General features: G+C 41.2%; 5 protein-coding genes across 5 annotated transcripts; 2 read left to right on the top strand and 3 right to left on the bottom strand.

Annotated features, from left to right (window-relative positions):
• Nucleotides 1–90: 90 nt before the first annotated feature.
• Nucleotides 91–5,505, bottom strand: PKNH_1144400 (DNA repair protein RAD50, putative; the record flags this gene model as incomplete). The annotated part of the gene is made up of 1 exon (XM_002261580.1): nt 91–5,505. The coding sequence occupies one exon, from the start codon at nt 5,503–5,505 to the stop codon at nt 91–93; it is 5,415 nt and encodes a 1,804-aa protein (XP_002261616.1).
• Nucleotides 5,506–9,739: 4,234 nt separating this feature from the next.
• Nucleotides 9,740–11,263, top strand: PKNH_1144300 (long chain polyunsaturated fatty acid elongation enzyme, putative; the record flags this gene model as incomplete). Its single annotated transcript, XM_002261579.1, has 5 exons — nt 9,740–10,048; nt 10,188–10,315; nt 10,503–10,667; nt 10,852–10,957; nt 11,096–11,263. 5 exons carry the CDS (start codon nt 9,740–9,742, stop codon nt 11,261–11,263), a joined length of 876 nt encoding a protein of 291 aa, XP_002261615.1.
• A 1,115-nt stretch (nt 11,264–12,378) lies between these two features.
• On the bottom strand, nt 12,379–15,807 carry PKNH_1144200 (conserved Plasmodium protein, unknown function; the record flags this gene model as incomplete). Its single annotated transcript, XM_002261578.1, has 1 exon — nt 12,379–15,807. The coding sequence occupies one exon, from the start codon at nt 15,805–15,807 to the stop codon at nt 12,379–12,381; it is 3,429 nt and encodes a 1,142-aa protein (XP_002261614.1).
• A 4,676-nt stretch (nt 15,808–20,483) lies between these two features.
• On the top strand, nt 20,484–22,665 carry PKNH_1144100 (RNA-binding protein, putative; the record flags this gene model as incomplete). The annotated part of the gene is made up of 3 exons (XM_002261577.1): nt 20,484–20,608; nt 20,881–21,268; nt 21,424–22,665. The coding sequence occupies 3 exons, from the start codon at nt 20,484–20,486 to the stop codon at nt 22,663–22,665; spliced, it is 1,755 nt and encodes a 584-aa protein (XP_002261613.1).
• Nucleotides 22,666–24,128: 1,463 nt separating this feature from the next.
• Nucleotides 24,129–25,399, bottom strand: PKNH_1144000 (ubiquitin-conjugating enzyme E2 PEX4, putative; the record flags this gene model as incomplete). The annotated part of the gene is made up of 5 exons (XM_002261576.1): nt 24,129–24,214; nt 24,417–24,542; nt 24,699–24,807; nt 24,956–25,016; nt 25,323–25,399. The coding sequence occupies 5 exons, from the start codon at nt 25,397–25,399 to the stop codon at nt 24,129–24,131; spliced, it is 459 nt and encodes a 152-aa protein (XP_002261612.1).
• Between the last annotated feature and the right edge of the window lie 77 nt (nt 25,400–25,476).

The raw sequence follows: 25,476 nt of genomic DNA, 5'->3' as shown, positions 1-25,476 counted from the left end.
TCACCCCCAAAAAAAGGATTTAATGTATGAATTTCCGTTATGTGCTATTCCTGCATCACACTAGGTACTGGAATACCCTGCCCATCCCCATTACTCCCGCACTCTGACTATGGTTGAATACCCTTGCCGGTTCTTCCTAACCTTGTAGAAACAGTTTGTTAACCCGTATTGCGAAAGCACATCGACAAAGTGCGTGTCGTGTGTGATGAGAATAAGCTGGAAAGCTGAGCTTTCCTTTCTGAGATCCACAATATTAGCAATGAGAGCAGCCAGATTTTTAGAGTTCGATTTATCCAAATTTGTCGTCGGTTCGTCCAGAGCTAGAATTCCACATCTGATGGAAAAAGACTCCGCTAGAGCTAGTCTAATAATTATAGAAGATAGGACCTTCTGACCAGAGGAGCACCTTCCTCTCATGTCCAGTTCGCAGTTATCCTTAACCATGACGACGCGATAATTATATGACCTCCTCTGATGAACTTTTCCATTATTTTCCGTCTGTATCTCCGACTTTATATAAATATAGTCTATATCGGCACTGTTGTAAACCCTCCTCCATAAGTTCCTAATGGACAAATTAATTTCTTGCATCTTCAGAGAATGAAATTTAATAATTGCTTGATCAAAGGAGTTGTAAAAGTTGCAGATATCCCCAATGACACTTCTGTACACAAAAATTTCGATTACTTTCTCCCTATACTTCTTCCCTACGTCATCATAGGTATCGGAATTCATTTCGGTGGTTAGTTTATTTATGTATTCTTCCCTTAACTCAATTTTCCCCTTCATTTCTGCTTCCTTCATTTTCAGGCTTGTCACTGCTTCCGAGTTAAGTTTCATTTGTTCCTTTAACTTATCTTCCTCCCTGTAGACGAATTCGAGTAACTCCCTTTCGTGCCTTAAAAAGGAAAAGCTCTCATCCATAAATCTGTAAATATCAGAATCAGCTTCGTACACTTCCTCCAGCGACGCAATTATGCAATTCAATTTATCCAACTGTTCCTCCTTCTGTTCAGCCGAGAAGAACGCGCCCCTAAATTCCTCCAGTGAGGAAATAAAATTCCTCTGATGGAGCAAAAACTTCTCCTGCATTCTCTTTAAGTTCATATTGATAACAACATGGTGATGCATTTTTTCGATGTTGATTTTCTCTTCCTTTAAAGATAAAATTTGCTCTCTCTTTTGATTTATTTTTTCTGCAAATTCGTTAGATTCATTCTGTATAATTTCGTTACTGTGTATCTTCTCCTTCACTTGCTTCAATTCCTCCTCCCTTTTCCCCATGTCCAGTTTTATATTGCCCACGAGTCTCTGCAGCAGTTCCACTATTTCCCCTCTGATGTAGTACAATTTATTCTGGAGTACCACGTCGTTCCTGCATCTCCGAATGCTCCTCCCTATTTGCTTATCCCGCAGGTGCATCTTCCGTATATTTCCCGCTACGGCTTCCTCTTTCATGTGCAAACGATTCTTCCTACCCCGATGTTTCTCCATGTAATCCTGCGCTTTGTTCATGCATTCCCTAATTCGCTTTTCCCTTTCAATACTGCGCTGTGCTTCCTCTATTCTCCTCTTAATGATTTCCTTCCTCTCACGAATGACTGATTTCATTCGAACAGAAAGATCTATTTCCTGCTCTTTCCTCATGGTCTCCAAAGTGGTGTACACTTGAAGTTTGTCGTATGCCTCCATGAACTTCTTATTATTCATGGCTATTGTCTCCAGGGTGCCCACCTCGTCCGGTTCCCTCACTTTCCATTTCGTAGATTCATACACGGGCACGTTACTCAGGAGGGGCATCTCTTCTTCCACACGCTTCGTGCAATTAACAGAGCACTCTCCTTCCTGTGGGTATAAATTCCCCGAGTGCTCTTCCCCATATTCATTGCAGTGGTCACCTACCCTGTGTACTTCATTCTTCGGTTCCTTCACCCACTTGGTGTCCTCCGTGCATTCTTCCCCAGCTTCGTCCTGTTTCCCTTCTCCCAACACAACATGGTGCACCTTACTCTCCACACTATTTGCCAATTCCGCCCCGACATGGGTGAACATGTCCCCTGGACCAAATATGACACTGCTATTCTCCATGTATGCACTGACTTCCTCCACCATAAGGTGCACATCCTGGCATTCACACAAGAGAGTAATATTCGGGATAAACTCAAGAATAAGCTGACGCAAATTCTTCTGTTGCGATCTCTGTTCAGATTCCTCCCTCCCTCCGAGCAATTCCAGGATTGAACGCAGGGATTCTATATGATGCTTCCCCTCGCTCAGTACCTGCCTTAGCCTACTCACAGCAGCCTTAACTTCGGACCGCTGCGCATCCACCTCGTCTCTCCCGCATAGAATATCCATTTCCATCTCCATAAGATGAGTGCACTTGTCCTGTAAAAACTTCATCAATTGATACTTCCCATTAATTTCCTGCATCCTCCCGAAGCAGATGTCCACCCCATTCTGCAGATCTAACACTTCGTTCTTAAGTGAGTCAATAATTCCACTCACGGAGGCGCTATCCCTGTATAGGGGATCAACTTCCCTATAGTAATGCCCTAACAGAATCATCAATTCTTTCTTCTGTCCTCCCCAAATTGTGAGCATTTCTTCCTTCTTCTTTATCTCTACGATTATGTCCTTCCTTTCTCTATTCACATCTAGGAAGGAGAACCCATCCAAAACAACATCAGTAATAGGTCCCCTGCACAGCGGACACGCCTTCTTCCCCTCGGCATGCTGCACAAAACGACTCAGTAATTCTTCTTTACTTTTTAAAGCTACAATCTCCCTTTTCATTTTCTTCATGTCCTTCCTAACTTGACCTAAATGGGTGAAGAAATCTTCTACGCTCTTAAAATTCTTCCTTCCCAGCATCCCACAGAACTCAGCCAGTATGTCCGGGTAGCGTCCCACCCGTTCGCTCACATCGCGTAATGCTCCAGATGTTAGTATCAAGGCCTGCTTTAATCTGGTGGCTTCCCTTTCAACCTCCTTCATTCTGTTATCGTACTTATTTATATACTGCTCGATCACATCCTTCAATTTGTTCAAATAACTCTGTCCAACGGGAGTTTCCATCTCGAATACCTTCTTCCGCTTCAATCGACTATGCATCTCTTCGCCAGGATAGCTTGTTCGTTTATTCCTCTTATTGCAAACTTCCTCCTTGAATACCTCCCCATGAGTGGGCTCCCCGTCGAGACAGTTACTCGAACCCGCTTCGGTGAGAATCCTCAACGTCATACAACTCCCCCCTTCGACAATTTCGGTCAATTTATTTGTTCCTTCCGTTGGCGAGCGCAGCTCCCTGGTGGGGATATTCCCTTCTCCGTACTCCTCTTTCATAGGGTCCCCTATTTTCCTTTCTTCGTCCTGGCCTCCCCGTATGGCTTGCCCCCCAATTTCTTCTCTCTCCTCCCCTTCCCCGGTAGAGCACTCTTGCCCGCAGTCTACTCCCTCTTCTAAATCCTCTTCTTCCGACCAATATCCGGAAGGCTCCCACATGGATCGCCACACCTTGGGCACCTTTCTCAGTTCGCACAGAAGGTCTCGCCGCTCATCCAAGAAGGATGTCACCTTGCGACGCAGCCTCCGGAGACACAAAAAATAATTAAAGATTTTCTCATAGTGTTTTCCAAGGAGTACTATTTGGTCCAGGTGCTCCTTGAATTTTTCTATTTCCCTGAGCTGCCTTCTCTTCCCTTCAATGTCATCATCGCTATGACTGGGCGCCTCACCGCAGTTTGTCTCGCTCAAATCAATGCTGTCGTAAACGCATCCTAACTGGTTCATTTTGTCCAAATGGTTACAACTCTCCTTGTACGACTCATCGCTCGCTCTGCAATTAGCCAAATTATCCTTGTGCATCTGCATGATGGCAATTCTTCTGTCCATTCTTGATATCCTCCTTTTCCATTTTTTCGCTTTTTCTGTTAGAATTTTATTTCTCCTTCTAATATGGAGTCGCTCCCTGGCATTTCTTTGCACCTCCATTCTCAACAGGTCCAGCTTCCTCACACTTTTCCTGCGCATTTGTTCCACGAAGGAGAAACTTCCTTTCGCGATGGTCTCAGTGGTACGGTCCCCACCCGGGGGACAATCGCCACGGAAGCTCTTACCGTGGTTACACTCATTATCGTAGTCACCACTATCCCTACGCCTAACAGTGGTGGCCTTCCTCCCCAGGCGGAACACCCACTTGGGGCCATTCCCTCCAAAGAGGGCCCTCCACTGAAGCAGCAAACTCCCCAAAATATGCTCGTTCTCCCTGATAAAGCAACCTACCTTCGTACACTCTCCGGAGAGGTTCTTTCCTACATGTTTCCCCCTCATCCCACTCGCAGATGACACATGATCCAGATTCAAAATGTCCTTGATCAATGTGTGCGCTTCCTCCCGTTGTTTCTCCAAATGAAATAAATTGGAGCATATTTCATCTCGTTGTTTGATGTCGGCTTCGTCGCACGAATTAATAGGCAAAGAGGTCTGCTTCTCCAGAAGGGCAAACTCATTACTAGCTTGTTCAATTAGGAAGTTACATTTGGCCAGGTCCCTCTGGAACAGATCAGCAAAGTGTTCTAATTCGGAGGCATCCTCCTCATATATCTCCTCGACACTTTTATAATTTTCTAGGTCGTCCAGAAATTTCCCTTGGACAGCAAAATACATATCAATACTGGACGTTAATTTCCTCAACAAGGATTTTTTCCCCTCTAAAGTATTTAAAATGAGAAGACTTCCCTCTATTTTGTCCTTGTCCAATTGTATAATCGTTTGGCACTCCTCTATTTCTTGTTCGTTCCTTTGGATGTCTAAAGCGATATTTTTTCTCCTATCATAGCACTCCTTCAAAGTGGCCAACTCATATTCCTTCTTCTTCAACTCATCATTCATTACTTTTCTACATTTTGTGAATTCGTCCAGTATTTTTGAGAAGTGGTCATCTCCAAACAGCTCATCGAATTTTTTCTTTATTTTTACTGACTCGCTAAATGGCCAGAGACTTTCCTCATGATGGCATAAAATCACATTTTCTAGCAAGGCCTTTGACACCCCCATTAATTTGGGAATATGCTCATTTATGTCTAGACATTTGTTCGTAATTATTACATCATCTTGTCCTTCCCCTTTTTTTATGATTATGTTATTGTCCAATGCTCTAAAGGTGTGTTTCATTTTTTTATTTCTGTCTTTACAGTAGAATAGACTAAATGATCTGGAAATACCAATCCTCTTGTTGTTATAATTCCTCAGGAGCAAATTTATTTTTCCCCTGCTGTTCATTTTATTTGATATTAATGGGTCGTGTATGAATGACTTTCCCTTATCTGCATTGGGGGGGAAGTCCCCCGTGCAACTCACCTTTAGACATTCGATGATTGTAGACTTCCCACTTCCATTGTTTCCATAGATCACCGTGATGGGTGACGCGAACTCTAACTCCTGCGCCTCCTCGTCGCCATAGCTCCGAATCCCCTGGATGCCGATCTTTTCCAGTGTCGTCATGGGGGTAGGCAATCGGATAAAATCGGCGTAATAAGAAAAAGGTTGCAACGGAGCAGGAACGGAGAAACGACGCTGCAGGGGTTGGAATCAACCCACTGTGCACACATTTCTGTGCATAGCGGGTGAACCAAGTTGACTACCCTCGGAGACACACCTTCCCAGAAATGTCAACTGAAAAGGAGGTACAACCGAGATAACTTCTTCACAAAAAAAAAAAAAAAAAAAAAAAAAAGTTCCGACCAACAATACGCCAAAATGCGTACGATCGATGAAGCAAATCAGGAAAGCATGTCACTCTCCCCCGTTGTGGATAGGCCAAATGAGGAGGGGGAAATTCATCCCTCTTGTGCATCCCTCCAGCTACAACTACTTCGCACAGTTAGACCACACGAGGTTGCTCAAACAAGTTGTGTGCTCGTAATGGTGAACAAATCAAAAATGCAGGTGAAGTCAACTCCTGCACTTAAACAAATCTAAGGTGTACGTACACTCTTGAAAAAAAAAAAAAAAAAAAAAAGGAACCATTTCATTAAATGGGAATGCCATAAAGAGCACTTCCTCCAAAATTTACCCGATCGAAAAGAATAAGATAAATTGCTAAGTAACATGACTAAATGGTATTAAGTAAAAAAAAAAAAAAAAAAAAAAAGGAAAATGCCCAGAGGAAAGAGGAGACCAAACAAGTGCTATACAAAAGCCCCAAGGTGTATCTTACTGAAGACCATTAGCCTACCAAAAAAAAAAAATAAAATAAAATAAAAAAATAATCTAAGAAAAAAAATACATCAAATTTTATATCAGAAAAGTGCTCTTTCAATGAAGAGTTGTTATTGTTACACATTTGAGAGTTGTTTCATTTTGTTGACTGCTGATTCGTTCTCCCCTTCTGGTTCCTCCCTTTCGATACGCTGTGGAGCAGCGGGGAGGAGGATTCCGATTTTCCTCCTCATTCTCACGTTCGTTCCACTTTCACACGTATCACTTACAGTGAGAGGGGTTACACCTTCTGAGTGAAAAGTGAGACTTGGGGTAGTTGCATAAGTTAACCAGACAATTTGAAAAGCGCCCTTGCACTGGGGATCCTCTAAAAAAGGTCTACCCATTTTCTGCAGCACTTTTACCCAACCGTGGTGTACCTTCTTTTTTTTTTTTTTTTTTTGGGCCACGTTAGATATATTTTGGGGGGCGACCAAAAGGGAGAGCACAATGACATATACTGATCGTAAAGGGGTGTAGAGCGAAATAGCGATCCTTTCTGAGTGGTTACTATAAAGGAGGCAACGTTCCTCACGCCTTTCGTGCACAAGTGTGTTGGATCTTCCTTCTATTATAAAAAAGAGCTGAAAATGGAACAACATTATATTTTGAACCGAATCCATTTTGCGCACACCAGTGAGAAAAGAGTAAATTTCAGTGTACCCACTCAGGAGTAGGGGCCTTCCTTCGACATCATGTATAATGACCCCTAATTCCTTTTGACTACGCAGAGTATCGTTTGGGCGGGCTTATGCCATTTCTGTAAATATGTGACGATGAGGTGGGACTCACAATTGAAAGTGACTCCTTGGAACATCCCCCTTTTTCAGTTCCAACCATGTGCAGGTGCATCCACACAACGTGTGATTGTGATGTGACTTCACCCCCCCATGCAACAGCTGTGTAGGAAATGCTCCCATTTTAGTTTTATCATTTAAGCGACACCCTTAAGAGGCGCAGTTTAACTTCCTCCAGCCACTGGCAGGAGCTGCTTCGCATAACTCCAATGGGACGATAGCCCGCTCTTCTTTCCGATCCCATCGGCAGTTAAAAAAATGCCAAGGGGTTAATGTAGAATAAGCGTGCACACATCGGGGAGACAATTAAAAGGAGGATGAACGCACACACGGGCGCAAGGATAAGATACCTGCCATAAAAATTTTCTTCCGATATAAAAAAAAAAAAAAAATAATCGAATGGTGCAGATCGATCCATTTGGGGAAAACAATGTGTGTCACGTTTTTATCTTTTCATGTGCAAGCATTCAGCTAAGTGGTTATCCGAAAAAAAAAAAAAAAAAAAAAAAAAAAAAGGTAAAGAGGAAAACAAAAAAAATTGTCATTTCTATGTGATAAATTCCACTCTGTTTCTCCTGTTCCATTACGAAGGGAAACAAAAATGACTACTTCCCTTTCAGTACCATTTGAACGTTTAGCATTTTTACTCAACCATTTTTGTTGAGAAATATTCTCTCTCTCAAGAATTTCCTCCCAGCTCACAATTCACCTTTTTACCATTTTGATCTGCTCGATTTAGTAACCACCTCCGAGTTTCCACGCGAAGTGGCTCCTCCCCTACTCCCCCCCTTTTTTTTTTTTTTTTTTTTTCTATTCACTAAGGAGTAGTTGCGTAGGTCCAACACACAGCTCCCCATCTACGCATGGGTGAAAATTAAAAGGGACAAGTGTTCACCGGGGGAATGACCCTCACCCCCTTACCCCTGACGAACGTCACACAAATATATAAAATGTAAGAGGCTCCTTAAACGTATACAACATTATTTGTCATGCGCCATGTGCTGGAAATTCAGGCTTGACCAACCCAGTGAAGCTTAACCCCTCTTTGGCCCACTGCTGGGAGGAGAGGAAACATGCCGCACCTGGCTGTCACATTGCCGCACACACAATTGGGGGTAGAGAATTCCCGAAGTTTCGCGAGGGGAGGACCCCCTGAGGAAGCATCTTCCGCCTCGTGGGCGCCAAAGTCGTTTCACGCTTTACACTTTACCGTCACGCTCCTAAGATAAGAACATGGCGACAATTACTTTTTTTGAATTTCCCCAAGTGGTACCTTCCCGAGGCATTTCCCCCTGCGTTCTTATTTCCTACTCTCTTCATAAATGGGAATAAATTAAATTTGGGGCGCTGCGAAAAATTTCCACTATACACCTCCCCCCACAATGCGCAATATTGTGAACGTAGCGAAAATATTTCGTTCTTCAAAACTTCCCCCCCAGTTTCCGCTACGGTGCGACGCACAATTGCCCTCTGCGTTTTACTCATCATTTTACGACATACTGCAGGCGGAACAGCGGCGCTTAATGGTTTCCCAAGTAGTTAGGTAAATATTGTTCATGCGAAAAAAAAAAAAAAAAAACGCCCTGAGGATTTTTTTTTTTTTTTTTTTTCTTTTTTTTTTCCCCCTTCGCAGAAAAATTAACGTGGGATAGAATTCAATAACCCTTCATAGCTATATACGTTAATTAGTTCATTCAACTGATAAGTGAAACAATGCCTTGTACAATTTTGCGCGGTTATTATTTTTCCTAACCTCTATTCTAAGTTTTGCTTTATTGATGACCCTTCGGTTCAGTTTTACTTAATCAGCGCTTCGTCATTGTTCCATTGCTCGCGCAGCTTTTCCTTTTTTTCTTATTTGCGTTTTTTTTCTTCCTTTCCTTTTATCCCCTCTTCGCCAAGCCCATTCTGGAGAAAGGCACAACGAAAAGAAGAGCTTTTTTTTTTTTTTTTTAACACTTTTTCCCCTTGTGCAGCTTCCACCCTATTATAGATCTCCTAAGCATTTTTACCAGTTACGTGTGTTACTCAGCGTAGTACGGTGTAATAGTTAGAGCATAAAAGTTTTGTTTTCAGACCCACCGAAAAAGTGGAAAAAAAAAAAAAAAAATTGTTAGCCCAATGTTTTCTTGAAGCTCCCTTTCTGTTCATAACATGTGCATTTGATTTATGCTACACAGTTATACACACATATATTATATATGTATATGCGCGTCCCATTCTTCGCTCTGCATTCCTTTGTTCTCTGTGCTTACGTACACCCATTACTCACCTCGCGTGCGCGTGCTTGCCCCATGTAGCAGTTTACCCCTCTCTCCTATATATATAATTTTTAAAACTTTTTTTGTGCACCAATTTGTGCCGTAATTTGTTCATAGTTCGAATTATAGCTCCTGCTTTTCCTTTGCATAATACCCTACCCCCCGCGTGAATAGAGAAAAGTGAGTCTAACAGTACAGACAGGGCGCTCCCAGTAGTCGCCGTTTTGCACTGGTACATTGCTCATAGCGTATTGTACCTAGTGTCTTTCCCGTAGCGTGCGTTTCCCTTAGTAAATGGATGAGCAGCGGAAAGTGCGTTAATACACAAACACACATAGATATATAGATAGATACGTACACACGCACTTTACCCCATCGATTATACAGCCACCCACAAGACAACCGCCCGCGTATTTCAAAATGGCTCTAAATATAGCCTTCATAAACAAATTTGGAGAGAGTATTTTAAGTTTTTTTAACCCCAAGTTGAGGTATGGCAGAAGAGTTACTAAGAACTGGTTCTTGATGAACCCGACCCATTTCTTTATAGCTTTCCTCTTTTATGTTCTGTTCGTTCTGGCCTCCTATGCCTATAAAACCTACTACGCGTCTAAAATGAAGTCAGATAAGGGGTTGGTAAAAATAAAGTCGTCCTCAAGCTACAAGTCGAAGAATCCTCGCCTTGATGCTATTTTAGGAAAAGCCATCCCCGTGTACAACTTGTTGCAGGTGAGTAGAAGCCATGTATTTTCATCGTTTCAGTGCATACGTGCATATGTAAAATCCCTTTTTTCCATGTAACCACCTCAGAGAATGCATATTTGCACACACGCTTTTTTCTCTTTTTTTTTTTTTATCCCCAATACAGGTCCTTCTAAGCCTAGTGATCACCGTGCTAACTATATATCAGGTGCGACAGAGAAAATTTTCCCTCCTCCACAACTATGTCGATTTTTCCAAGACCAACATTGCACTTTGCTGCTGGCTCTTTTATCTGTAAGTTTTTCACACCTGCGGGGGAACGCCCATTCTCAGAGAAGTGGCTTCCTCACGTCATTTCGTGAAGTACCTCCGGAGGCATGGTATTGTGCATACAGAACCATCTTGGTTATTCCTTTCCCCTCTCCACAAACATACACGCACACACATCACCACAATTACCTTTTTTTCTTCTCTCAATTAGGAACAAACTGTTTGATTTTATGGACACCATTTTGATTGTACTAAGAAAGAAATGGAACCAGTTCACCTTCCTCCACGTGTACCATCACATTTCCGTCTTCCTCATCATGTGGATTAACAGTAGCGTGGGATATGATGGAGACATCTACTACGTCATCACAGTCAAGTAGGACAAGAGTGGCATACTTTCAATTTGAAACCTCGTCAAAGGGAAATATCCCCATACGTTCATGGGCTATGTGATGAGTTGTTTAGATAGAGTTGTCCTATCGGTATAGCATTTACCGTTACACGGTCACATGCGCTTACTTTTTTTTTTTTTTTTTTTTTTTTTTTTTTTTACCCTATAGTTCGATTGTGCACTTTATCATGTACCTGTACTACTTCCTAGCGAGCATGAAATTCAGCGTCCCAGTATTCGTCAAGGCCAGTGTGACGTATATCCAAATGATACAGGTGAGTAATTTACAGGGTGAAAGTAGACCGACATAGCCTCTTCTTTGCTTCTGTGTTTGAGTGCTTGTTCCACCGAACAGATACACGTATATTCAGCTTATTTGATATTTACTCCCCCCTCTTTTTCCTCCTTTGCAGTTTCTCGCTATCATCTGTCCAGCATTCTGCGTTTTGTTTCTGAAATACAACTCCTACTACCCCAGAAGACTGATCGGCCTAAGTTTTTACTACTGTATCTCTTTGCTAATTTTGTTTGTCCATTTTGCCTACAATACTTACATACGACCCAAAAAAAAGGTCGCTTAATTATTTTTCCCGTCCATTGATTTTTTTTTTTTTTTTTTTTTTTTTTTTTTTATCCCCGTCTTCATATTTTTGTCACAAGTAAACTTGCAAAATTATAATTAAACACATGAAATAATTCAAGTAACCCTTGTGCTTAGTTGCCCCTGGAATAGCAACTCAAGGCAGGTGCGGTCTGCTGTTGATGTTGCTTTTTTCTCGCAATCGCAGTGGTCGTAGTTACTGTAGTCGTTCCCAGGGCCCATAATACGTAGCTCTACGTAGAGCCCTTAAAAACATCACGACCACGCTTTATACGCGCAACGTAATCTCCATTCGTGATCGCACTGTATAATAAAAAAAAAATAACATGTAGTCCCACACCTACCACACTCCTTCGCTACAACATCGCTGAGCCAGCGAAGCTTCCGCGCCTCGATTTTCTCCTTTCCCCCTTTTATCCACTTTTGTAACTGCCATTCTCAACCCATGATGAGCGCATTTTTCCCACTGTGCGCACACACAAATATATTTTATATTGCAGAAGTGTGCACTGCATCAAAATATTTTACCCCCATTTTGCGCTATGCCCTTTTTAACTTAACCAATTATTTTTTTTTCTCTTCTCTTGAATGATACATGATTCATAAAACATTATAATTGTTATGTAAATTAAAACAAGTTTGTCTTATAATGAAAAAAAAAAAAAAAAAAAGTTGCACCGCACAAGTGGACATGTTACTAATGTAATATGCACCCGGGCGGATGGAATGACTAATACAAACACATGGGACAAAAACGTCGTGGATGCACGCTATTCATATTTTCAGAAAAGCTGCAACGCGTTGAAAAAAAAAAATGGCAAACAGAAAATGATTAAATGATTAAATGGTGAAATGATTAAACGATTAAATGGTGAAATGATTAAATGATTAAATGGTGAAATGGTGAAATGGCGGAATGGCCGCCACGTGGCAAAATCAAAAACGGAAAAAGACTAAACACAAACAAAAGGAAAAGCGCAGTTGACGCGGCAATAATGTGCGTGCATGTGCGGGTGGGCGACGGGGCTGGGGAGCAATCTCCTTCCAGATAAGCGTCTACTCCATTTTCAAAGAGTTTTTTCCCTACCCACATATTTACTCGTTCATAAAAATTCGCAACTGTTCCTGCAAGTCGCTGTTCTTGGTCTGGTACATCTTCACCTGCATAAGAAGCTCTTGGATCTTTTCCTCGTAGCTCTGTATGAGGGAGGCCTGATTACCTCCGCTACTGCTGACGCTGGCATTCGCATCGGCGATGTTATTTAAAATGGTGCAGTTGCTTCTGTTGCGCAGTAGGTGGCACGTTCCGCTATCACTCTGCACCCCACTAGTTCTCTCATTTTTGGAAAGTGTAGGATAAGACGTGAGGTTGCTGAGGAGGGAATACTGGGTACTTCCGTTATTGTTTATACGTTTCATTAAATTCATTTCAAGTTCTTCCTTCTGCTTCTTTAGCATTTTAATTTCTGCCTCCTTCTCCTTCAAAGCATAACTCAAATTGTTGTTAAAGCTCAGTAGGGACTTAATCTCCACGCTCAACTTGGTGTTTTCAATTTTGCTCTTCTGTATAATGACCTTTCTCTTTTCACATAAATCCTGTAGGAAGTTTTTTTCACGAAACAGTCTCTTCACATCATTCGCATGGTTAATGGTGTCGTAACATTGCTCGAGAGCTTTCTGTTGATCATCACTTATTTTCCTTTCTTCTGCGTACGGCACTTTTTCCTTCTTTTGATTGTAATACATTTTTGAAAAGTCCGGATGTTTAATAAAATTGCGCACACTGGAACTGTTCGTGATTACACTGTTCGTGTCTCCCTTCAAAAGGGATCCCCTTTCGACGTTCTCAGTAATGTTGTCTTCACCATGCGCTATACTTTTATTACCTCCTACTCCCTCTTCTTCCTCTTCCACCTCGTAACTATAAACGTCGTTCTTTACCTTCTCGTGGAGGAGATCCTCCTCATGCTTGTCAGTTCCTCCCTTGTTGGCGTCACCACTGAAAGGAGAGTCCTCCTCTTCATCCCCGGGGAATTTTATATTTGCCAGTTTGAATCCCACGTTGGAACTGTTAGCCTCTTGATCAGCTTTCTTGTCACCACCGGGGGGTACTAAATTTTCTGAATTTTCCGTTACACCATCTAAATTGTTTTTGTTTTTTTTTTTCTTTTTTTTTCCTTGTCCTCCTTCCTCTGCGTCGTAATTATCACAAGGGGATGTATTTAACCCCACACCGCCTATCTTTCCAGCCGTTCCGTTTTTATCAATGTGGTTCTCTTCATTCGGTTGTCTGTTGCTACAAAAGGACCCGCTGTTGTGGGCTCCTTCCGGGGTGACACTTCCGACTAAATCATCGCTATGCGCCATATTGCTCTTTTTATTCATTTTCTTATCCCCGAGAGACGACTCCACTTCGGGATTACCTCTCGATGCGCTATTCATCGGAGATGCACACGCATCAGAAATTTTATCCTTGTCATACGCTTCAAACAGCTTACTAACACTTTTGCTATTTTGTTCCTCAGCCATTTTTCCCTTGGGGGTTTTCCCCTCGCTCTTTCCCTCCTTTCCCCCGATGTAGTTGCATATCACCTCCTCTAGTTCACCGTTCGCGTAATTATATGCACGACCGTAATTGTTACCAAGCACCGTTTCCTTCCCAATTAGCTTTTGCGCCGAGATAACAGATCCATATTCCTCCTCGTCAAGGACGTTGCTGTAACTTATACCTGAAACGCTCGTGCCATGTTTTCTCTTATCCATTCGTCCGTACATCTCGTTCTGGTCGTATTGATCCAAATCAGAGTACCCACTCAAGCATTTTCTACTCATTTCAATTAAGCGCTTGGATCGGCTGATAAGTTGGTTGTGGTTAACTTCGTCCATCTGCTCCGACGGGGGAGACTCGCTCTTATCCATTTCGGTGTTTCTATTAAATGTTTCAGACATGACAGAGTCAATTTTGTAATTATCGCAACTTATGAAGGATTTCCTCAAATGCTCACTATTTCCTTTGTTCTTTTTTTTAAATAAAAAATCAAGATCGCTCAGTTTGTTGCTATTGCTCATATAACTGTACTTGCTTTTCAGTAGCCGATCCAATTTCTCCAGCGAGTTACAGCTTGCCCTATTATCCTCCTGGCGCCTCTGATGTGTACTACCCCTCTCGGCAATACTACGCTCATCGTAATGATATCTGCCATTCGTTCCATCTCCGCCGACTTTCTGTCTATCAACCTTCGTGGTGCTTCCTCCTATTACGCTTCCGTTCAAATCACTGCGATGGTAGTTGAAGCTAGGGGAAGCCAGACTGTCGTCCGATTTCACATTGAAATTTCTGTACTTGTTCATGTTATTAAAGAGACTGCTTCTTCCGCTTTCATCTCCCACGGCACTTCTAGTACCGATTCCACTTCCCCCTCTTCGACTATCAAAATGAGCGAATCTTAGAAGGTCACCACTCTGGCCCCTGTCCATCTCCCTTCCCCCTACAGATACACTGTCATAAATTTTCTTGTTGCTCAGCAAGTACGTATAATCTTCCCTTTTGGAAAATAGTTCCTTCGGGTCAGTCAAGTGCAAGCTTCTCGCTTTAACATTCTCATAATTCTTCTGATCAGAATTAGAGAAAGGATTCACTCCTACGTTCACGTTCTTATATGTGTGACTGCCACTACCGATGTTGCTTCCGTTGTGTAAGCCCAGGCCTCCATCGATTCCCAACCCCTTCAGAGCCGCGTTGTATTTCATCAGATTAAACATACTGCCGCTGCGGAAGGAGCCATCCAACGGCACATCCGCGTGGCTACCCAAATGACCACTATCCTGTGAATCAACGAGATTACCCACTCTGCCTTTTGCATCGCTCGAGCTCCCCTTCTCCCGCAGAAGTAAGCTCCCACTGTTATTATTTTGAAAATCTGAATGTCTTGTCTTTTCGCTATTCACAATATCGTTGCAACTGATGTACGTTTCATTCTTCATGTAATCCGTGTCCACGTCGTGGAACTTGTTTCTCATATACTGTCCATCGTAATGGTCATTGCAAGGTTGGAATGAAGAATGTCTTCTCCTTAGCTTATCACTTTTTTGATCATCCTGTAGCATGAGATGGTTAACGCTTTGTGCGTCATTATCCCTGTTGGCAAATTGTTCTTCTTCTTCATCTTTGTTATTTTTCTTTAAGTAGGCCTGAATGGAAAGATTACTCCACGTGGCACTTCCTTCTCCCGTTGCTCCCTTGTTGGGATTTTCTCTGCTTCCTTCACTCTCTTCTCCTACAGCAGGCAATGCTCCTGTAACACTCTTCGAATGGTTAAGACGGAGCCATTCGTTGGACTTATTATTTAAATTGTAACTTAACTTATCTGATGAACTCACCCCTTTGCAAAAATTGTATAAACTATTTTCAATGTAGTTACAATGTTGCTTGTTCGTTTTTGTAATTTCGTTGAAGTCATTATAAATGGACTCCCACAGGACATCGCTGCTCTTTGCGTCATCTCCTTGGCTGTTCAGTTTCATTTTCGCTCTACATTAAGGTGAGACACTTCTATGGCGTCGTACCTAGGCAAAAGGAAGGTAACACTGGCTACCCCTGGCAGAAAAGTTCGTGTCTCTTCAACGGCTTTTCAGACGTGTGCAACGAGTGGATCTGAAAAGCAGACACCTACGTGTGCACACATATACCTTTAAATAGTTTTACCCCCCCCCTCTCCCAGGGATGGTGAAAGTACCTTATGTTCAACACAAATCGTTTGTTTTTGTCCCCGTTCGTTTTTCGCCTCCTCTTTCAGTATCAACTTTGCTATCACATACGACGTTTCAAAATGCATGCACAACCGCGACATCACTGATTGCACAACATTTTTAATCAAGCACGTTTTTGCTAATATGGGCAAAAAAAAAAAAAAAAAAAAAAAAAAATTAAGACTGAAAAAATCAGATAAGCGGGAGAGGAATTAAAAAAAAAAAAAAAAAGCAGACAGAATGAACAAAGGAAAAATATAACGCTATGCAGATGTGAACAAAATTAGCGAGCAAGCGTCTTTGAAAAAATGGAAGGTGGTAAGAAAACGTGTCCTGTAGGGTTGGCAGTGATACATACAACAAAGTTGAAACGTGCAGGATGAGCGGTAAAAAAGGGGGGGAACGCAAAAAAAAAAAATTGGGGCGCAAAGAAGAAAACGTAAAAAAAAAAAAAAGGGGGACGCAAAAATCGGGACGTAAAAAATGAAACGCTAAAAGCGGAATGTAAAATGCTAAATACGAAAGGCGAAAAGCGCCCTCACTAAGCAGTGAAAAGGAAAAACACTGGTTAACCAAAACGGGGGTGATTGAAATTGTACAAAACGCAGGGGGGTAACGAACAATATAAAAAAGGCAAGTGTAAATGCGAAAAACGCAAGAAAAAAATACAATTATAACTGTATTTATAAAGGGCGGAATTAAATTCTACCTGAAAAAAATATGCATATGAAGTATTGTTCTCCGCACGAAAGAAAAACAATCGTGGGTATACAATCCAACAGTTTTGTTTTATTTTGTTTTATGTTGTTTGCTTTGTTTGTATTTGTATTGTATTTTTATTTAATTTTTTTTTATTTGTTTTTTTTTTGGGGGGGGCACAAAAAAAAAAAAAAAAAAAAAAAACGTTTGATGTCAAAAAAATCCATTCAGTGGTCTATGCATAAATTTCGGTATGCGCGAAAATGCTACGTGCAGCACGTTATGCAATTTTTGCGTTTTAAGGATGATAAAAAAATAGAAAAAAAAACACCGCCGTTTTTTTTATTCTGTATTATTATAGTAGATAATACATGCGATTGTTGCGCGTATTTTTTCCTACATATGCGTAATAATGCAGTATGCATTTTTTTTGAAATTTATTTTTTTTCCGTTCCCAAGATTTCTTCTTTTCGGGGGGGGGGAAAAGAAGTGAAGCGAAATAAAAAAGGCAAAAAAAAAGAAGTGGCAATTCTGGTTGATATTTTAAATTTTAAGCACTTTCTTTCCCACATTGCTTTCCCTTCCTTAGTTTTTTTCTTTTTTTTTTGTCAGCATCTCTTTGACAGTTTCTCCTCAGATTGCCCCCCTTCTACAACGCACGCCCCATCCTATGGTAGCACAATACGAGGCAGACGAAATCGGCACCCCCATTAATGGATGCCAAATTCGTCCGCTGCTGAGCAGTTACAATAAGCAAATTGTTTCTATCCCCACTCCTTTGCGCTCATAATTCGATCTATTTCTTATGTTAGACTCCCCAGGCGAATATGTTTATGTAGCAGTTAAACGTCATTTTGTTTAAAATGGAAGATTCCACTTCATTATTTTTTGGCCCATGCCAAAAAAAAAAAAAAAAAAAATAGATTAAGAAATTTCATTACATTCGTTTTTTTTTTTTTTTTTAACCCTGTCGTTCATAATTTTTCCCTCTGCCTTTTTAAACGCATGTAAAATAAAAAAAAAAAAAAAAAAGGCAGAATTGTTCATTCGTAAAAAAAAGGATGTATAGGAAATTGAAAAGAGGAACTTCTTTAGAATAATTATGTACATTAACTGGCATAATTTTTTTTCTTTTTGTGGAATATTCCAACCCTGTGGTTATTTTTCGAAATTGGGGGCCTTCCCCATTTTGACGAACAGTGCTAACCAAAGGTGTATAACCGAATAGACAATAACTTATGTCCACTTGGATGTCCTTGCAACTTTCATAAAATTTTATGCCAGAGGAGAGGGAATGACCCAACATTATTTTACCTATGATCTTTATATAAAATGTACAAAATTTTAGCGAAAAAAAAAAAAAAAAAAAAAAAAATTATATCCATTTCGGATGATGCTGTTTCCTGATATAGGACTTGTTAATAGAGAATACTTTTTCCTACATGCACCTTTTAGTGATAAGCAAAGTGTAGACACGTAACTTCCTTGAATGATGGCTTACAGTTTAATATTATTTTGTCTCAAGGGGAATGAAGAGGGCAAACCGTAAGTACGCATGTTTTCTCCTATTCGTATTTTTCCAGTTAATTTTGCGGAATTTGGCAAAGTACCCCATGTGGGTCGATTTACCCACCAACGTATGGAATGACTGCAATAGGGAAAGAGCACGTGCGGGGTTGACTAAATATCTGCATGTGTTATCATACATTGGGGGAAGGGGACCCCACCCTATTCCAAGGAATCCATTTGTCGCAACAGCTTTTTCCGCATATTGACCTATGTGCGAATATTCCATTTCGAGGGGTCCCTATTTGCTTATCTCCAAACTCTTTACTCGCATCAGGCGAAAGAGACTGTTTTCAGTTAGTATAGGCACGCTTAGGTATGCCCCGCCAAAATGCGCAAACCACCCATAAATATACGTGCCAGTCGTATGAGGTCATATACAATAGTGTACTTGTCGTGGGCACACGTGAAAAAGGCGCTAAACAATGTGCATGCCATTTCGCCACTTGCCCGTTCAGTTGTGCGTTCTCCTTCGAAGTGCATAACTGATTTTTTGTTTGGGTCCACGCTACAAACAATTTTTAAAATGATGGAAACACTTGGTCAAAATATTTGACCTCCTCCATCGTACCTGTTCACATATTGTGGAGAGCATAATAATGGAGGTCGCTTTCCCGAGTTCGTGTACTTATACAAAATATCCTCTACTTAGCTGCATCCCAATTGCCAATTGCCAATTGCACAAGGAACAAACCTCATTTCTAATTTTGTATAGTGTGTCTGTACCCACTGGCATCAATATATTTCTCTTTGCAAAGTCCCATCGAGGCGTCTTTTTACCATCGAGTTTAATTTTTTCATAACGGTGACTGAAGAGAAGGACAATGACAAAAATGGGAGTTCCTTTTTTTTCTTCTTCTTCCACTTACAGCATACTCTGTACTCCCCCCCCCATTTTATTCATATGCCCTAGTGACAAGGATCCAACTTAACAAACAATGTACGCTTGCTCAACATGTGATGGGTTATGCACACGACTAAATGTGACCAAATGAAGAGCGCTCAATTCACAATTATCGCTTTCCAGTTCACAAAGCAAAGACGTTCACTTTTTTTTTTTTTTTTTTTGAAGGCTTTCAAAAATTTTCCTTTTCTCACAACACTAACTTGGCTGACATTCACACTTCCCTTCTTTCCAAAATGGTGGAAGCCACCTCTGTTACCTTTTCGTAATTCGCCTGAAACACTTCAGGCATTTTTTTTCCATTTCTTTTTCCACAAATTTTTATGTTTGCTGTGTGTGAGGGTATTCGGTTCGCGACGACGCGGCGATGTGATCCAATGTACCGCTTCTATCGAACGTGGTGATGCACTCCAAGGGGAATCTTCCGTCACCCATCACAGGCATAACCCGTTGTGTGAGATTATCATTTCTCACAATTCTTACCCCTTTATAAATTGTATTTTATTCCCCACAATTAGTTAAGTATCCTCCCCCCTACACGCCCTTCTTTACGTTACAATTTTTTCCTTTGCATAATTGGTTGGACGCGAGTCTAACACTCTTCTACATAAAAAGGAAATTCATTCTGGATCAACCCACTGTTAACAAATTGTAGTGGTTTCGAAATGGGACCTTTATAGTTACAGTATTATTTTTCCTCCTCCTCCTACGTATATATGGAACCAAATTTTTTTAATACATTCTCTGAGTTGTGCTAAGCATATTGTCGAAAAAAAATTACCTTTTTAGCTTTTTTTTTTTTTTTTTTTTTTTTTTTTCAATTTAGCTAACATGCATAATATAGCTACATATATATTTACGCACATAAATTTCAATCCATCTGTTTGGAAAAAAAAAAAAAAAATAGATGCCACCCCTATAACTCCTCATCAGCGCGGTACATAGAAAACAACTGTGAACTGATAAAAATGTAAAGAAAAGGGAAACACGTTCATTCAATTTGTACGTCCCCATCAGTTGATAGTTCCTTGAAGTGGAAACACTTTTTGGCCGATCCTTCCCTGTTCGATATGTACGGTTTATAGCAGTTGAACCGCGCAGAGCTTTACATATAAATATACATACATGCCTAGGGCCAACACGCTGTAATCATTCTATGGTGCCATAATTCCTTACTTACGAACGTGCATCCATACCTTCCCCCCTTGCGCGCCTGCTCCCTTAGAAAAGCAGCCCCCAAAGAAACAAACCAAATGACAACTTCCTAAACGCAGCTTCTAACATGAGTTTAAATTTTAGCATAGCCAATGTTGTTTATGTAAAGAACCTTTCCACCGATGTGACAGAGAAGGACATAAAAGAAAAGTTTGAATCATGCGATGAGATAATTGGTGTCGTTTTTAAGAAGTAAGTTTTGCTTATCGGAAGAAGGGGGTCGTGTGTTTCCCTTTCCAACAGATGTATTTTTATCCCTGAAATATGCCTGCATTTTTCTAGGACATGTGTATTGATTTTCCCCTCTGAGTGAATACACATTGAAGGGGATGCGAACACACAGTCTCTCCATGCTTCCTGACGAAAGGACAACAGAGAACACACTTCTTCTCCTTATTCTTCTTCGTTCATGTTGCAACTGTTGTTACATTGGTGTCTTTTGCTCCATTCCTTCCACTTGGTAGCTTTCCCGGGAAGAACCAGAAGTACTGTCAAATCGAGTTCAAAAGCTCAGAAGGAATAACGAAAGCGTCTCGCCTCAATGGCGAGCTTCTACTCAACGTCCCCATGGTTGTAACTGTCATCGAACCCATTTCACACAATCCACCTTTTTCCGACCCAGCTATCGGTAACACTGAGACGGATAAAAATTTAGCCACATCCCTAGATGTACGAACCGGCGCACTCGTTAACAATGCTACTGCACAAGCCCTGCAGAACATTCTTCTCCAACAGCAGCTCATATCTGATCAGAAGAAAGGGCTCGTGGATTTTCAGAACTCCTTGAACGAGAAGAACAACAAATTTGATGTCTTCTCTAAAATTATTTACATGGAAAATGTACCCCCAAATGTAAGCATGCTTGCATTCCGTGTATATCCATCTGTGATTACATATAATCCGACGCAGCTAAGTTGCTGTCCTCTATAATCATCTACGTATAGTTTTTTTTTTTTTTTTTTTTTTTTTTTATCCATTCATATTTTCCCTTTACCTCTTCCACACAGTGTAGGGAAGATGATATAAAGGCCCTGTTCAAGAACGTGGGGACCACCACCAGCTACAAGCTCCACTACAACGAACAGAAAAAAGTGAACACAGCGTTCGTTGAATTTACGAACGAAGAACATGCGAAGGCTGCTTTACATTTGAACGGAACCAAAATAGGAACGAACGAAATAATTATAAGAGATGCATGTAGCTTAATCAACGAAAGAGATAATTTGAAAAATAATTTTTCCTTCTATAATAACGGCACAAGTGTCACAAACACCAAGGGTGATGTCAGTGATTCTCCACCAGCCAAAAAACAACCCGTGGTTAATGAGAAGGTGGAGAAGGTCCTCGCCTTACGGGATAAATTAAGTCAAAAGCTTTTTGCCTTGTATAATTCGGGTGCTGTGGTTGCAAATAACCTTGCACAGGTTAATCCGCAACTGATCGGGGTGCCCGCAGAGGGTGGTGCGGGAGTGGCGGGAGTGGCGGGAGTGGCGGGAGTGGCGGGAGTGGCGGGAGTGGCGGGAGTGGCGGGAGTTGTACCAGGATTTGTGGTTGGGGTAACTCCGGGAGCCACTTCCACCCACAGTGCCATGTTGAACAACGAGCAACTGAAAGCGGTAGCGGAGAGTAACAACGGATCGGTCCGTCGACCCGATGAAACCAACTTGAGCGAGGAGAAGAAAAAGGCTAAAGGGGGAGACGACGAAAAGGATGGTGATGACCACGTTGGTGAGGATGCGGATGCGGATGAAACAGAAAACGATGTGAGGAAAGGCAAAAAATCCAGGAGCGCGAAATACAGCAGTAGTGAATCGTCTTCCTCCTCTCGAAGCCGCTCCTACACATCATCCAGTAGCAGGAGCAGCTACAGGAGGCATGGAACCAAAACAAATTCCAGGCGAAAAGGTAGCCATAAAAGGCGCAGAAGCACTACACGTAAAAGAGATAAATATGATAGCCGATCAAGGAGCTCGCACCGAACCAGGAGTAACGATTCATTAAGTTCATATGAATCACATAAAAGAAGCAGGTATCGTGACAGGGAGAGCAAAATCAGAAAAATGAGGAAAAGGTATCACAGCTCTTCCGTCAGCTATAGCAACTCTTCTGATTCCCCCAGACGTAGGAGAAAAAGATCCACCAGCAACAAACCCTGGTGGGTCAAGGAATCGGAAAAGATGGAAATGAGGCAACGTCTCAAGGAGAGGCAGAGGAGAGAAATGGCCTACAGAGAAAGGTATAGACGATAGGAAGTACCAGAATATAAACATGATTCCCTATCACATTGTGTTAAATTAAAATTATGCTAATTATTTATGGCTTTTAAATGTCTAATCCGATGATCCAAAAAAATGCTAGGGGGTGGGTGGGTTACTTATCAGACCAAGGTCATGCAAAATAAAAATGCCCCTTACAGTGTTAACGTAATTATACTCGTCCCTATTTTTAATAACTCCAACCTTTAAATATTTTTGCACCTCCAAAAAGAAAAAAAAAAAAAAAAGAAAAAAAAAAAGGAAATTCTCAAATGGGAAGGCAGGGCATAAGTGGTACGTGTTATTACTTGAGCGTGGGGAGAGAAGACATGATTGTCACCTATTATACCTGGGTACCCCAAAGTTTGTTCCATCCTCCCTTCCGTGTGTGCATCAGTTAAAATTGGAAGTTGGGTATACACACATGGATATAAAGAAATTTACGACACTAAGTAAATACTTTGATGTGAGTAACGTTTCCCCCCTCCCTTCTTACGGAGTACCATTCGTTTGGTTTTCCTTAAAGGGGAGAAAAGAGGCGATAGAAGTAAAGGTATTTCCTTCACTCCAACACACCTTCCTACACATGAAACAATGTCATTTTTTTTTTTCTATCACCTTGTCCCATTTTACGTTCCTCAAATTTTTTTTTGTATTTCTCATATTTACCTCTCCTTATACATGCCCCCACTATCTATTCATTTTTTTTTTTTTTTTTTTTTTTTTTGGAAACTCCCAAAACTGTATATGTGCAGCGTTACATTCGATTCCATGCGCTTAATGAATTAAAAATTCACTTCATATACCTAAGCTCAATTATTCGGTAACATTCACATTTTACCATCTACATGTAAAATGGAGAATGATTTCGTTGTAGTCCATATCAACCACTTGAAGGTATAGAGGTCTCCTCCACAACAAATGGACGCTACGGACGATACAACTTGGAGAACTTCAAATTGGTTGGTTCATTTTTAAGAAGTGTTTCCACATGGCGGTGGAAGCGGCGGGCATACAATGCACACATACACAAATAAAATGAAGCATATTTAGCGGAAGAGGAGGACGTGCATAAAGAGTTGGAATATACGTACTATATGAATGCTGAAACACACTTAAAATAACTATACAAAAAAATGTGTACACATAAACAGATATATGTATGTACCCTCATATGGGTGAATGCTTAACCGTAGGAATGATGGCGTTGTGAAGTGGCATCAGTGCAACACGTCTTTGAGTTACCAAAAATGCAAAGCGGAAAAAATTATACATGTGCGAATATCCGCAATTTGGATTGCCACATTTCGATAAGCACCTTCCATGTGGGGTATTTGTCAAACGGATCATTTCTAAACACAAAAAAAAAAAAAAAAAAAAAAAAAAAAAAGGAAAAAGGAAAAAGGGGGTTATCCCACACGTTCATCCTTCCACATCAAATTTGCACATCCATCAGATCAGTCATTCTGCATAGCGAATTCATGCGTGTACATTCTGGCCATCGACTGAAATCCCTTAATATCCCCAGACCGCAGGAGGTTACCTATAAAGTGCCAAAATTATTTTTTATGTTGTGTACACACGTTACATGAACAAGGTGAGCACTGTGAAAGGTGGCCCCATGTGCAGGAGCAATAACAGGAACCACAAAAGTGACAACCCCTTAACCATTCAGGTTTCAAGGCGAAGTCCTGAAGGGGGACAGTTCAACTCATCCGCCTATGCACACGCCCAGTAGCACCAACCTGCGTCGCAATTCAGAGGACTATCCGCATTAGGCTCCGTGAATAAAAATAGAATCGCTCGACAGAGGGACTGAATGGTCCATGCTGGGCTCCAGTTGGCCTTCAAAATATCCATGCATAGTTCGCCTTGGGGAGAGTAAAAAAAATAGAAAAATATATATGGAAAAAAATTGCTTCCGATGTGTGTACTGGGTATTAGCAACAACCTTTACCCACAGATGGGCAAATGGTATTGCTACTTCTTCAGGCGCTCTGCCAACCGGGGGGTGCGCAGCGGCCTACCTGTTACGAAATTCACGTTAGGATGAAAAAACTTCGTGACGAATGTTATCACGGGGGGATCTATAGGATACGTGCCCTTGCACTTAATACTTAACTTCCACTTTCCGCCCTGCGGGGAAAAGAAGCAATCAATTAAATCCCATATTTGTGTAGAAGTATGTACACATAAATATATATACATAAACACATGGACAATCTGTATAGAGGAGGCGGCCGCCTTGTTAACTCAAAAAACTGCTTAGAAAATTTCTCTCTACCTCGTAGGGGGAGTCTTTTGGGCCCCGTATGATCGCTTGCCACTCGTACAAATTATAATCACTGAAAAGAAGGTGGAAAATGGAGGAAACTGTTTCAATGTAAGCGGCTTGGCCGTGGTTATGTCCACATGCCAGCATATAACTGCTACGCAAATGTTAACCATGCAATGCACACCAATTAAATGGGAAAACTAAAATATACAACCATCCTGACACCCCCATATACATAAACAATAGAACTCTCAGGAGAATTTTGGACGAGATGGTATTCCAGATGGGCGACCCAAGTGATGCAAAAATGGGGTTAAAAAAAAGAAATTACGGAAAAGAATTTCTCCCCATAGTTCTGCTGATCAATTGTATGTACCTGTGAGTGAGTGTTATGTCTGGATCATTCTGCTTTTTGGCTTCGCGCGATTCTATTAGAAGTCTATTTTTCGTCATGCTATTCATATGAATTGGTAAAAAAAAAAAAAAATGGTACTAATGGTCGTTAGATAAACTGGGAAAAGTCTTTGAAA

The sequence above is a fragment of the Plasmodium knowlesi genome (genome assembly GCF_000006355.2).
Source record: "Plasmodium knowlesi strain H genome assembly, chromosome: 11".
Lineage (NCBI taxonomy): Eukaryota > Apicomplexa > Aconoidasida > Haemosporida > Plasmodiidae > Plasmodium > Plasmodium knowlesi.
Note: the sequence above shows the minus strand (reverse complement) of the source record. Positions and strands in the feature narration are given on the sequence as shown.